General features: G+C 44.0%; 1 protein-coding gene across 7 annotated transcripts in view; it reads left to right on the top strand.

Annotated features, from left to right (window-relative positions):
- Window positions 1-248: 248 nt before the first annotated feature.
- The window catches only part of VEPH1 (ventricular zone expressed PH domain containing 1), a 212,198-nt gene continuing 198,502 nt past the window's right edge, over window positions 249-13,944 (top strand). For 5 of the 7 annotated variants that reach the window (XR_006888294.1, XR_006888295.1, XM_046659257.1 and 2 more), the window contains exons 1-2: window positions 249-542; window positions 8,156-8,449. Coding sequence is in view for 5 of the 7 variants with exons in the window: in XM_046659257.1 (XP_046515213.1) it covers window positions 8,312-8,449 (138 nt within the window). In the remaining 2 variants the exon portion in view is untranslated. Of the gene's footprint in view, window positions 543-4,223; window positions 4,382-8,155; window positions 8,450-13,944 lie in introns of those variants that run through there. The other 2 variants (XM_046659259.1, XM_046659258.1) reach the window with 2 other exon arrangements.

Here is a 13,944-nt window from a genome sequence, read left to right on the forward strand (position 1 = left end):
GCTTCCCTTGTTGTATTTTTCTTCTATTATATTTGGCTTAAATACTATCTCATTCCACCATTTCGCTCTCTCCGTCCCTCCCAAGCCTTTTCGCTGATGCCTGCCTGATAAAAGGCCCCACATCTGATATTAACCTAAATCTCCCTTGATTCCTTAAAGTGAGTTATTCATTAACAGAACCTAAATGACTGGTTGTTAGGCAAATCTAGTTCTTTCAAATGACTGATCTGCTCAGAGAAGTTTCTGTAAATCTCCTGTAGAAATAAGCAGAGCTTTGTGCCACTTGTGAGCTCGAAGCAGAAGTTTGGGAGAGGGAGAAGATACTATTTTGCCCATTCTGCAGGGTGAGTCCAGGGGAGGGAACCAAGTGTACCTCGGGCTTGACAAGCTGCACGGGGAAGTGCAGCTGTTGCCACAGGGCAGAGTCGGCAGAGGCTGCCAGGCTACCTCTGAGCGTGGTCATGGGTTCCAGCCAACTTGCTCCAAACATCAAGCATTTTGCCTTCTGTTTCCTATGACGCCAGAGTTTCCAGTGCTAAGAGGTATGGCTATCTTCTTTCCTGTTCTTTTGTTCAGCAAAAACAAAAGCTAATTAAAGTAAATGTCAGAAGCTAGAGTGAGGCAAGGAGTGGCTGCGGGAGTAGGGCAGAGAAACTTCCAGGGGCTGGCTGATTATGCAGACAAAGTGCATTTGGGAGTTGTGTGTCTAGCCATGTATGCGTGTTTTTCACTTATTAGGGTAAAAAGCCACCTCTCTGTGGGTTATTAAAATATGTCTCTAGGCCTCAGGAACAGAAAAGTATGCTCCTAGATTCACAGAATGTGCATTCTTGTTTTGCTCCATAATAGTCTAGGCTCATTTCTGTGTCATACTTTTGTTTACCTCAAGAAACATTTTGCAACCAGGAAAGAAACTGGCTCTGACTATATGGTTTTCAAAGAAAATTCAACAGCATCATTTCAGTCCTGGGGTTGGCCAGTCAGCATTACCGTTTTAAAAATTGTCATTTTTAACTTGGATATTTCAGCTATCTTACAAATCATAATTGGATCTAACCACTCTTTTGTTCTTTTGAATACATACATAAATTGCTATAAGATCAACTATTGGATTTCATGGTATGTATATATGTTTTCAATTTAAAGAATAGAAAAAATACTTAAGACATTACTTGAATTGGTCATACAGTTGTTTAATATATGGAATTCATATGTAAATAAAGATACACGTAACAATGAATTTTCCTTGTAATTTGAGAGTTTGGGTATGTTTTCTGGAGAAACAAACCCACAAAATTTGAATTAATTTTTTTTTAGCAAGATTTGTATCAATTCCAGAGCAAACATGACCTGAAAAGTCAGAATTCACAGGTGAAAATGCACACACCATGACATGATGGCAGGTCAAAATCCTCGGTGTAGAAAGACTGCTAGGCTTGAAGATGTTTCCCTCATTCCTGGTGAAGAAAAACATTTCCTATCTATTTGTGTTTCAATAAGTTGCAATATGTATTCAAAATTAAATGGTTTTGGAGCTCTTGCCTAAAGAGGTCACCAAACCTATTTCTGGTCTGCGCTTAGGGTAGTAAGCCTGCTCCGCGGTTAGGCTGTAGGGGCTCCAGCAGAAGCTTCGGGCTGAGCCCTTGAGCGTTGTTTGGAACAACCCAGCCTCAGAGCCGTTCAGCAGAAGCAAAGTGTGGCAATGCGTCCCTCGGAGGGACCACGAGAAGCCGGGGGAACAATAGACATCTTGTGGGAAGGGCTGAAATGTATGCGGCCAATTCCCATGGGAACGCCTGTAGTTCCTTCACACTGTGTGAAAAAGATGCTCCTTGAAAAGAATCTTTAATCCTTTCTTTCAAGGGAAAATCTATCTGAGAACTTTATTGAAAGTTTCTAGAACCTAAATGGGTCTAAGATAGTCAGTGTGCATTTTTAATACAGATGAATAAAATGAGAATTCTTTGATGCACCGTAGTGTTGTTCAAAGCATAATGTAAATAAATATTACCATTCTAGAATTTTCTGAAGTGAAGAAACTAGAGACTCTCCTAACCTGGAGTTGGAAGCTAGAGGATAATTTTCTCAGAATAAATTGGCCTCCTGTGTTAATAATGTTTATTGAAATCCCCCCAAAGAGCTTCAGCTTTTTCCACAGGTGCTATGGGGTAATAGCGGGGTGACTAAGTCCTCAGGTCTGTGTGCATTTTCATTTAGCAGAATCTACTGATGTGGAATAGAGCAAACCAGCAATGTTTTATTAGTGCCCACTGACTGTAGGTCACCTTGAAAAGTTGTAAGGAACATTACGCTCTGGTGCCCTGGAGAGAGTTATCCACGCCCTCCTCGCTAACAAGCATGGAGTGAGCACCACTCTCACAGGAAACTCAGGTATTTCCATTACCCAGCCAACTGAGTCTGAGACACACTGCCTTCCATTCGACTTCCACTCTGTGAAAATGCTCACTGCCACTGTTTAGGCATGAGGTGGGTCGCACTGCAGTGAGACCGTCCCTTAAAAATCCAGAGACACATTCAAGACAGTGTATGAACTCCCCAGATTTAAGATTTAAGCAGAGTACAACCAGGATATAAATATGACACAAATGGAAAACACCTAGGTCTCTTTAATGCTGTGAACTCAATGTTAGGTGGCAGTATAGTAGTATGTTAGCTTTTAAAAAGTATAGCATGGGAACTTGTTAACAGAAGAATGACCTATAAGAAGAATGATATCATTAGGGATGTAATTGCTCTCCTTCCTGTCTGGTTGCTTTATGCCAGGCTCTGTGTTAAATGCTTTACGTAATCTTATCAAACCTCCCAACAACCCATATCGCAATTCTCAGGTGCAAGTAAGGAACCTGAGGCTCAGAGGGGCCAGTTAATCTGCCCAGGTTTACACTGCAGGTGACGGCGTGGCTGAACCCAGTTGGCTCCAAGATCCCGCACTCTTAGCACTCTGCTCTTCTTCCTGGATTCCCAATGTCCAATTCTGGACCCTACACTCTAAAAATGTGAGAAAATTGGATAAAACTAGTGATAAGAGCCGTTAATAATAAATAGAGGATGAAAAAGATGAAAGACTAACAAAATATAGTCTCTTCTATTAAAAGAGGAGACTTTTATCAGTATCTATAAGCCAGAAAATTACTAATGAAAGAATACACCTATTCGTGGATAACTGGCTTTTCCATTTTTATAAAGGAGACTTCAAGGGAACATCTCATATACAGATGGTGTAAAACCGATTTATCACCAGGCATCTAAGAAGATTTATGAGATCATTCTCCTGGAGCATATGACCTGGCTCAGTAGCAGGTGTGGGGTCCCCTGACCACACACCTTTGTGGGGCAGGATCCCCAGGGAGGGGGTGACATTCATAGTGTCTATGTCATAGTGATCAAGCAGAGGAATTTTTCCAAAGCACAGCTTCCCAGACAGCAGATATATAACCTGATGGGCAATCAAACTTCTACGGGAACAGACAAATAAGGGGTAGAGAATAATACAGTATAAAACTTTTTTTTAACGTGCCATTAATTACTGAAACAGCAAGGGAGAGTTCTAGTACCTTTTTCTCCTCTGAAGTGTCAATAGATTAAGCAGAATAAACATTTTCTCTAGTATTGCTGCAACATTTTAAAGTACAAATCTGACATATCTAGTTCCAGTGGATTTTCATGAATAACCTCCCAGCAAATAAAGTGGAAAAAAAGAGTGTATGCATTTTTGTTGAGTAAGTTTGTTCCATTTATAAGCAACTTCCTGCATCCTCAAACTTTTGATGATATTAACTAGAAGCAGAGCAAGAGGATCACTTCTTCAAGAGCTGTGACCCACACTGGACAAACGCTCAGTGTTTCAAACTGTGTGTGTGACATCTTGAGAGGGAGGGAGTGTTAATTAGGCCGCAGTTCTCTCTTCTCTGGGCTTTGTGAAATGGCTCCCAATAGCCACCCCGTTCACCTGCTCCAGTTCCTGTTGAAACCGTTTCCTCTGTGGGTTTTTTTTCTCCATTCTTCCCAGGGAAAGTATAGATTTTCACGAACACAGGGAGTTTTGTTTTCTCTGTTAAAAACAACTCTGCTTTACTGGAGCAGGCTTTATGTTTCGCCCCAGGAAACAGAGCATTTCACTCAGAGGTGACTCTCCACTGGGTGAGGTGCAGCCTGTCACCTGACCAGCTCTGGAGCTGCTGGTGGCATCAGGCTGCATTCCTTGAATTCTTCCACCCGGCTCCGAAATGAACAACTTCAGGTTCACTGAGCTGAGTGGATTCCACGGGCTGTGCCCTCGGAGTCCGCTGCCGGATCTCCCGCCCAGTCTCCAGACACACAGCTGAGTAACAGCAAGCGCGCCTGTGAGGAGTGGCACCAGGTAAAGCGAGTGTGGGGACTGCTGGGGCTCCCTGAGATGCGTCACGCTTGGTGTAGACTCGTTTCTCTTTTTGTGGTGTCTGTTTCTCTGTACTGAAACCTGACTTGTCGACCAATACCTACTTAAAAAATATGCTCCGAATAATGAGAATGTGTGCTTCCGATTAAGGTCCCTTAAGGGTTAGGGAAAGAAATTATGAGTGTGAAAGTTGGGAGTAAGAAGGAATTTTATAAGCCAGTTTTTGCAATACAGAAAGTACGAGATTTGGAGGCTGACCTACTTGGATGTGAATCTTGGCTCTTGGGTGTAACCTTAACCTCGCCAGTCCTGTTTCCTCTTTGGTGAAAATAGCTACCTGCAGGGTTGACGGCAGAACTAAGAGAAGAAAGCATCTAGCAAAGAGCTTGGTGCGTGGAAAGCATCTGAGTGTGCGCGCATATATGCATGTGTGTGTATAGGTGTGTTTGTGTTTACGGTGGGTATTTCTGTGTACATGCGCGTAGGCCACAGGGCTATGACTTTCATGCGGGTGGGGAGTTTCTCTGAAGATGACATACAATTTGCTCTGGCTCTGACCTTCTCTGCTGCTGCAAATAGACCACCAGCAGGAGAAGCCAGACACCTGAGCAAAACATCGACCAGAGCTGCTGAAAAATGAATAACGTGCCTTGCTGATCCTCATCCAGAAAAGGGCAGTAAACTGCAGCATGGGGGCTCTCTTCCACGAGAACTGATGAGAAGGGAGACAGCTCAACGATTAGCACACACGCTCATGTATACCAGTATACACAGCCCTGAGAGGGCTTTGCCTGGGAGACCAGCTGCCTTCAATCCTGACTCTGGACTTTCTCTCCAGCTGCCCCTGGGCTGGTTATTTTGCTTGGTGAACATCAGTTTCTCATGGCATGGAATTGTCGTGAGAATTAAGTGACTCGATTCTTGGGAAGCACTTGGGGTAGTGCCGGACACGTGGCAAACACCCACTAAACATCAGCTCTTGGTGTCCTTGTTTTGCAGAGGGTCCTTTTACATGTTATCAACTTCGATCTTCAAAACAGCCTGATGCGATGGACTGGGCGTGCATTAGCCCCATTTTGCAGATGAGGAACTAAGGCTCAGGGAAGAGAAAAGCATGAACCAAAGGTCCCAGAGCTGCTGAGTGGCTGGGCTGGGTCTTGAATCTGGGTCCTCAGACAAGCAGCTGACTTAGTATGTACTCCTCACACGTGCATTGAATGAAATGTACTCTAAAAGGCCCAGCTCAAACAGCATGTCCCCTGCAAAACCATTGTACCGTCTTCCCCCAGACTTCCTTTTACAGCACCTAGGAGACTTTTCTCTGGTCATCCTTGTATTGTGGAATGTTTGGCACAAGTCTCATCTCTCCCGCCCCCACCCCCGGACGTATGAAAGTTTTCACTTACGGCTGTGTGTTGAACAATCATGTTTTGCACACACTGGACACTCAAGAGTAACAGCTGAAGTTGGAAGCATGACTGTGGGGCTCCTCCCCAGGTGTCGTGTAAGTGTGGAGAGTAAAGAAGGAGCCCGGAAAAGCCTGGGGGGCTTCTCCCCACCAGAGTATTCTGCTCCTTCTCAGAGCTCTAGCTCTGGAATGTCTGGGGTGGCTGAATCTGCCTAAGGAAGTGTCAGATACTGGCCAACAAGCTGACGAGGTGAAGTCATTTCCATTCACTGTCTTCTTTTCCTGAATATTATTTCACTGAGACTCTGTCACTGCAAATGTCTGAGGGGAAGACAAAGTGTTAAGGGGAAAATTCAGGAAAGCATTGCCCTAATTTGTCTTATAGATATTGCAGTTCACCCTTCCACATTTGCCAGGGTGCAAACTACTCTGTAGGACCCTCACTCTGCTCTCTCCACACCCCCTGAAGCCTTCCCCACCTCTCTCCTTCTGTCCTCTTCCTCTAAGCTTCTCCTTACTGTGGTTCTCCTGCTCTCAGGTTGGCCTAAGTCCCAGGGCATAGCTGGGCAAGGATGCAGGTCAGCGAAGGAGGGAAGAGGAATTCATTTTCTTGCTTTATGACCCTGCCTGTGTCTTCACCCTCTAGTGTTAACAAGGCTCTGAGGGCCTTTACTCCTAGGAGTAGCCTCACTTGGAATCCACACGCTGTAGTGGTTATGAACTTGGAGCCTAGCACTGGACTCTGGCTCCAAACCCCAGCTATCCAGTTTACTAGCTGTGTGGCCTGAGCAAGTTAGTAATGCCTCAGGTTCCTCACCTGCGAAGTGGGGATGAAATAACCTCACACAGTTATCATGAGGGCTAAATGAGTTAGTATTTGTAAAGTATCAGCACAGTGCCTGGCACACAGACAAGCATACGTAAGTGTCAGGCGTTATTTTTCTAAAGCTGGTGAATAGCACCAAAGTTGCGTGTGGGTTATACTATCCTTGGAATCCCTTCCATGGCCCACAGATTGCACCATTTGGAATGCTACTGATAGCTTATTTCGTTGAGGGCCTGGTGAGGGATTTGGCTTGTGTTTGAGACCATACTGCATGGAGAGCATGTACCTTTGAACTGTAAAATTGCATTCAGCACAGAAAGGCGTTCCCACGCGATCCCTCAGAGAGGAAGACTGCCCAAGGAGGCAGCAGAGCCCCTCTCCCTTTTCACACTTGTTCTTGGAAACACATTCAGGGTGAACTGCTGGACAGAATCGCCTCTCGCTTGTATTAAATGACTCTTGCTCTCACTGTCTGCGTACATGGCTGCATTTGTAAGTTACCTGCCTGTATGTAATGACTCCACTCCACTGTTAACCGTGGCAGAAGACCAGTGGCCTGAAATCAGGAGAACAGCACTGCCACAGCTACCATGGGGCCTTGGGGAAGTCATTGAATCTCCTTGGCCATTAACTGATTGCTAAGGTCTCTACCAGTGCAAATGGTCTGTGGTTTTATTAGCCCAGAAGGGAGCTGATGAAAATAATCAGATATTTAATTTGTGCCAGTGCCCTACTCTCTGTGGACCGCTAATTGAGTAAGAAGTACAGCAGGACTTCATTATTTCAACTGTGGGAATGGGGAGATTGCCTCACCCGCAGCCCTTCCTCTTCAGCCTGCATTGCACTGCTATCACTTGCAAGTTCAGTGTTCAAGTTCAAGTTCACACTCACGTTCAGTAGAGAGTATCTGGCTTCATACTCCTAGGCAGAGTCCTTTGTTTCACTGCTACTCGTTTAGAGAGTACGTAAGAATAAGGCGAGTATTGAGATCACCTTCTGGACAGAGGGTCGGGGCAGCTTCTGTTGTCAGTATGGGAAAGAAACCCCGCCAAGAAGGTGAGCGCCGGTCTCCACACCCAGAGAAAAGAGGACACCAGGCAGCGGGTCCAAAAGATGTTTCTTGTGTTTCTTCTTTCCTTTCATTGCCCTTTTTTGTTTGGTTTTCATGGGAATCTGTTTGGGGAAAATCTGGCAAGTGTTGGGCCTGTTTGTTGCTTGTCCACTTGTTTCCTTGTGGCACGGAGAGAAGGACAAGGATATGGAAAGAAGAAAACTAAGTGTGGGATTTAAGCTGCTTTTTAAGGCTCAGATTAAATTCTGGAGAAACCTAATAATTTTTGACAAGACTTTTTGAGACAAAAATAAGGAAAGAGCTCGTTTGAAGATCATCAAGCCGGGATCTGTTACTCTACATACATTTCCAAATGTCTCCCTTTTTTTTTCTCTGCTGGGCCCCAAGTTCACAGTCTGAGCTCATGCCATCCTGCTAATGGCTATATTTTGTCATTTGTTTCTCTTACAGAGAGTGTCAAAGAAGACCTGAAAGTCTGGAGAAAAATGACATTTCAAGGAATACGGCGTATACCTCCTGCTACGTGTTTTTGTCCTATTAACCTCTGATGACGGAAACATACGGCCCCGGGCCTACAGAAAGTCAAGGATTACCACATTCCTCATCATGCATCAACTGTTCAGGCTGGTCTTAGGACAAAAAAATCTTTCACGAGCTGGAGACCTCTTCTCCTTAGATGACTCTGAGATTGAAGACAGCCTGACAGAAGCTTTGGAGCAAATTAAAATAATTAGCTCATCTTCAGTAAGTAAATGAGTTTTTAGACTAGATCTTTGAAATCACCTATTCTAGAGCCAAATGCTTGTACATATCTTGGGGGAAAGGATCCTTGGAGGGGAAAGGGAAGGGACGACTAATATTGGTTTCTCAACTCTGCTCTGTGGTTTAGTTTGGCGTCTAAGAAATAACACCAGGGAAGTCACTGACTTAGGGGCAGCTAGGCTCACTCACAGAGGCCAGAACTCTAGAAATTGCAGGCCAGGGTGGAATTCTCACAAAAAGCTTATCTAAGGGCTGTTTCTGCATCCTTGAAATAACATGGAGAGGTGAGGGGGCGTATCTGGGGAACAGCAGACCTGCCAAGCTGCACAACAGCGTCAGTGAATGAAGCAGGGTGTGCTGTGGAGGCTGAATAATGAAAGAAGGAAGGATGACACCTCCTGTCATGCAGGGAATATGAGACAAGAACAAGGATCACTCTGCTGCCAGAAGTGACAGTTGCCCAGGGCTTAAAAACGTGGACTGTCTGCTTCTATATCTTCTCTGTTTTATTTATCTTTCCTCCACTCCTTTTTTGGCCACTCTCCTTATTTAACTTAACTCACCCATTATTAGCCACCAGTGTGATCAGACAAATTTAAAATCTCCAACACCCCTCCCCCTCTTCTGCTCTCCTCAGTGTTGGGATAATATATTCTGAAAGCACTCCCAAAGAGGGTGGACGTGGAGTGCCCTGCATGGTTTGATGTTGACCTTCTTGGTCATGCTTTGACCCTCCCTAAGATTGGTCCCATTTCAAAGGCCAAGGCCACCAAGCATCCTCTGGCATCCTCTCAGCTCAATAGCGTTTGCCAGCGCTTGACACAAACACCCACTGGGCGGAGGAAAGAGAGGTAACTTGAGCCATAAAATACTGCATTAGCAAATGTGTGCCTATTTCAGAGATAACAGCTTTCTTCCATGTTCTAATGAAGAGATGTTTAAAAGGCATACTAGCAACCAATGTGGCTTCCTCCTCGAGCCTGTCAGCGTGTTCTCTTGTTGGCTGCCATTAACACGCCAAATCCTCCCACTGCCCAACCACTCTTCTCTGCCCAGGTAATGTCTTTGACAGCAACTACGTGTCCACATTTTTTCCAGAACATGAATCAACTTTATCTGACTCAAAATACAAAGTATTCCTGGTACATTTCCACTTTCTGGGTAGGATTTGTGTGCTATTTTCAGCAGCCCAATCCTTCACACTCCTCTGGAAATAAATTGGCTGAACATGCCACTGTTTTTCATTTAATCTAGTAGAAAATCTTTCTCTAAGTTCCCTGAAGCCTATTTCCACTAGAGGTCACTAGTGTCAGTGATTTCTTTTGTTTCCTTCATCAATTGCTTGGTCTCACAGATGTCAAATTCAGAATTTTAGGACTGGTGAGTTCTGTGTCCCCACTTTTTTTTTCTTGAGGAAGATTAGCCCTGAGCTACCATCTGTGCCAATCTTCCTCTACTTTGTATGTGGGATGCCTCCACAGCATGGCCGATGAGTGGAGCAGGTCTGCACCCGGGATGCAAACCCACGAACCCTGGGCCACCAAGGCAGAGCACATGGAGCTTTAACCACTTGGCCACGGGGCTGGTCCCGTATGTCCTCACTTTTAACCATTAAGGCTGGCAGGTCCCTTGTCATCAGGAGCCTTGTCCATCCTTTAAGCCCTCTGATCAGCATCCCCCAGGCCAGGTCTGGAGAGCCAGCAGTTCTCCTGTTCTTTCAGCTGCTAAATTCTTTTTTTTTTCATTTTTTTTAAAGATTGGCACCTGAGCTAACAACTGTTGCCAATCTTCTCTTTTCTTGTTTTCTTCTCCCCAAAGACCCCCGGTACATAGTTGTATATTTTTAGTTGTGGGTCCTTCTAGTTGTGGCATGTGGGACGCCACCTCAGTGTGGCCTGATGAGTGGTGCCACGTCCACGCCCAGGATCCGAACCAGCAAACCCCGGACCACTGAGGCAGAGCACACGAATTTAACCGCTCAGTCACAGGGCCGGCCCCTCTACTAACTTCTATCACATCTCACTTCTTCCACTTCTGCCAGTAACCAGGGCATAGAGCACATGGGTGGTAGAATAAAAAGAATCATTTTTTAAGGGGCTCATGCACATCAACCTAATTTTTAAATTTGCTCCTCAATTCTAGTTGTAAACTTCTCTCTGTGTGGAGTTCCCTCTCACTCTCCATTCCTCTAAAGGCCGGCTCAAGTTTCATTATTCCTGGAATGATTTCTCGTGGTTCTAGCTCTTAGTGATTACTTCTTTCTAAAAAGACATAATTGCCGTTTTGCATTATACTCTGTCATTATAGAAAATTATCGATTCGTATAACCTCAAGTGCCATCTCTACATTACAGAATCCCAAATCTGTGTTTTGAGCTTTTACATCTCTCCCTAAGCTCCAAGTCTACACTAGTTGATGTCGATCACCTCAAACGCAATATATCTAAATTGAAAGTGATCACGTTTCTTCGGTTATACTATCATTTTCCTAGAGCTCCTCGTTTGAGACTGAAGTCGCTCTTGGCCCCTCTCCGTCCCTCTCTCCTTCCCCTGTGCATTCTGTAGACATTGCCTGAGAGCTGCCTCCTCCTCTGCTCCTTCTGTCCCCATTCTGCTGCTGTCACCCGGGCTCAGGCCTGCAAAACAATTGATCTCCGTGCTTTTGGTCTTGACTTTCTCTAGTTCAATCTACCAATAGTTACCAGATTAAACTTCCCAGACCAGGTTTTATTACATGTCTCTCAATTGTGCAAAACTTGTCCAGGAGGCTTCAATGCCCGTGACATTCAATGACCAGTGCCAGCGACTGGTCCATGGAACCAGCATGCGTACTTACTCATGGCTACTTCCCCCTTCCTGTGTCACCTCCTTTCCTTATGACCAGGACCAACTCTTCCTTTCAGTCCTTTCCTAATGACCCTGAATCTTAGTTATCAATTCCACTTCTTAATTTCTCTTTGGAAACATAGAACTGAAGGGACCTTCTAAATCATCTGTTCAAACTTCCTTCCAGCACAGAAATACCTTTTATAGGATTCCTGACAAATAGGTATCTTCTCCTTCTGCATTCACAATGATGAAAATGTAGTAGATTTCTGATATTTTCTCCTGCTTCTCAATTTTCCTTTGATAGATTTCCCCTTTCCATTGCCTGAAGCCTTGATGGGGCCTTCAGTTAAGGTTCCCTACCTTGCCCTTGCCAGGGGAGTGGGGAGGGAAGGAGTGGGGACACCTGCCCCAAGCCATGCTAATCAGAATTTCTTTCCCAGTAATTCTAGGAAAGAAACCAGCAGAGGGTGATTTATCATGTTGATGGTGCCCCCAAAGCAGCAGGCTTTTGGTTGCTGCCCCTCCACTACCATAGCCGCCTCAGTCACTGCCCATCTAAGGCCAGGTCCTTCAGCTTTTCCTTCCAATCTGTGAGCCACCTCATACCTTTCAATTAGTCTTTTATGTTTTGCTACAGTTATCCAGACTCTTTCTGTTATTTATGTCCAGAGAATCCTAACTGACAGAGAGAGAGCTGTTCCACTGTTGGAAGTTCAAATTGTTCGCTTGCGCCTCCTTTTGGCCAGATGAAATCTCTCTCTTTGTGTTTTCTGTTTATTGTGCTTTGTTTTGTTCTTTGCCCCAACAATCAGAAGAATGTGACCTCTATTCCTACAAGAAGAACGTTAAACATACGAAGACAGTGTTGTCAGTCTCACCTCTGGCTTCTCTCTTCTCAGCTAAACATCCTTAGTGTCCTTATGTTTCTCATGACAAAGAAGGGGCCTTTGGCAGGGAAAGAAGACACCACATCACATTTCCAGTCTGAGGTCTGGAAACTCAGTTCTGTCAGTGCGTGGGAAATGCTACCCAAATCATGCTAGCCAAACGTAAGACTCAAAAATATAAATTAGGATGCTGACTTATTGATCTACGATGAAGATTATAATTTATGTCTGTCAGAAGTCTTGTGTGCTCCATGCTGTTCTTTCCAAGTCTATTTACCCAATCTTTCTCTAGACAAAAAATATGATTATTGATTAGCTTTCATCCTCCTCTACTACAATCACACTCCTGCTCTACCTCCCTGAGATTACATTTAACTCACCTACAGGGTCACCTGTGTGCAGATAGTATCTTGGAGTAGCCCTGTAGCAGGCTAATCCCACTTGTATAAGTGGATTTTTTTGGTTTAATCTTCAAAGGGCAAGCTTGTCTCCAGGTTCTCGGAGGAGCTTCATCGTAGCTCCCAATTACCGCCCACATTCTTAACATTCTGGTTACCCTCGCGGAATCTTCCTAATTTATTATTGTAATTTACCATTGCCCAGTACTTGAACCAATTGCTTGCAACAATTGCTGATACTAGTCAGATACTCTGTTTCTAAAATTTCTTGTCAACAGTAACATCACAGGGTTGGCCACATTTATCCTGTGATGACCTAAGACCTACAAGTTGAATCAATACTTGTAATAACATAACTTGATAAAAGGCCTAAGTGTATTATGTCACATTTTAAACCATTGAGATAATATTCTTGTCTTTAGGCCCTCATATTCATACCTTTTAAAAGCCATAATTCTGTCTAATGTATTAGTAATCATTCCCAGCTTTGTAGAATCTGAAAATTCAGTAAGAAAACCTCCAATCTTTCCCCCAAAGTCATTCACAAAATAATTGTACCTTACCAGATTCCACTCTGCAGTCCATGCCTTCTTTTTCTACCAGTTACTCCAAAACACGGCTGGAAAATGTTTTGTCACTAGGTTTGGTTTGACAATGTCATTTCTCACTCAAAATCCTCTCCCAGTTGCTAAATGTGCCTTTCAGTTTTGCCTTTTCATTTCAAGTCCTTTCTAGACCACAGCTACCTGACAGTCATTTCTCTGCTCTCTTGGCTCTCCTTCCAGACTCCTCCAGCTGAGATTGTCTCCCTATCCTCTCATCTTCCTCCCACACTCTCAGCTCCAGCTTTCCCGTGATGTTCACTCATGCCTAATTGACCTACCCACCTTCCAGTTCTTTTTAAGATTTTTTTAACAATAAAAAATATTAAGCATACAAAAATCACTCAATTTAACAATTACATAAAATTGAAATCACCTGCATGTCTCTCTCTAATCCACTTCCCCTCTTTTCCTCCCAAAGGTAACCAGGATCCTGATTGTGGTGTTTATCCATGCATGATTTTATTCTTTGCTACATATGCATGGTTCAAAATTACTTATAGCATTTCGTGCTTTTAAACTTTACTTAAGTGCTGTCCTAAGGCTCAATATTATGTCTTTGAGGTTTAGCTATGTTGGTACATGAAGTTCCAATTCATTTGTTTTCGGTGGAATAGAGTATTCCGTTACAAGACTGGGCCACAATTGGTTTGTCTAGTCTTCTTTTGATAGACATTTACTATTTAAACAGTGCTGCAGTGAACATTCTTATAATTAGCAATTCTGGCAAATGTGCTAGTATTTCTAGTGTCTACAACTCGA

The sequence above is a fragment of the Equus quagga genome, chromosome 4, assembly GCF_021613505.1.
Source record: "Equus quagga isolate Etosha38 chromosome 4, UCLA_HA_Equagga_1.0, whole genome shotgun sequence".
Taxonomy (NCBI): domain Eukaryota; kingdom Metazoa; phylum Chordata; class Mammalia; order Perissodactyla; family Equidae; genus Equus; species Equus quagga.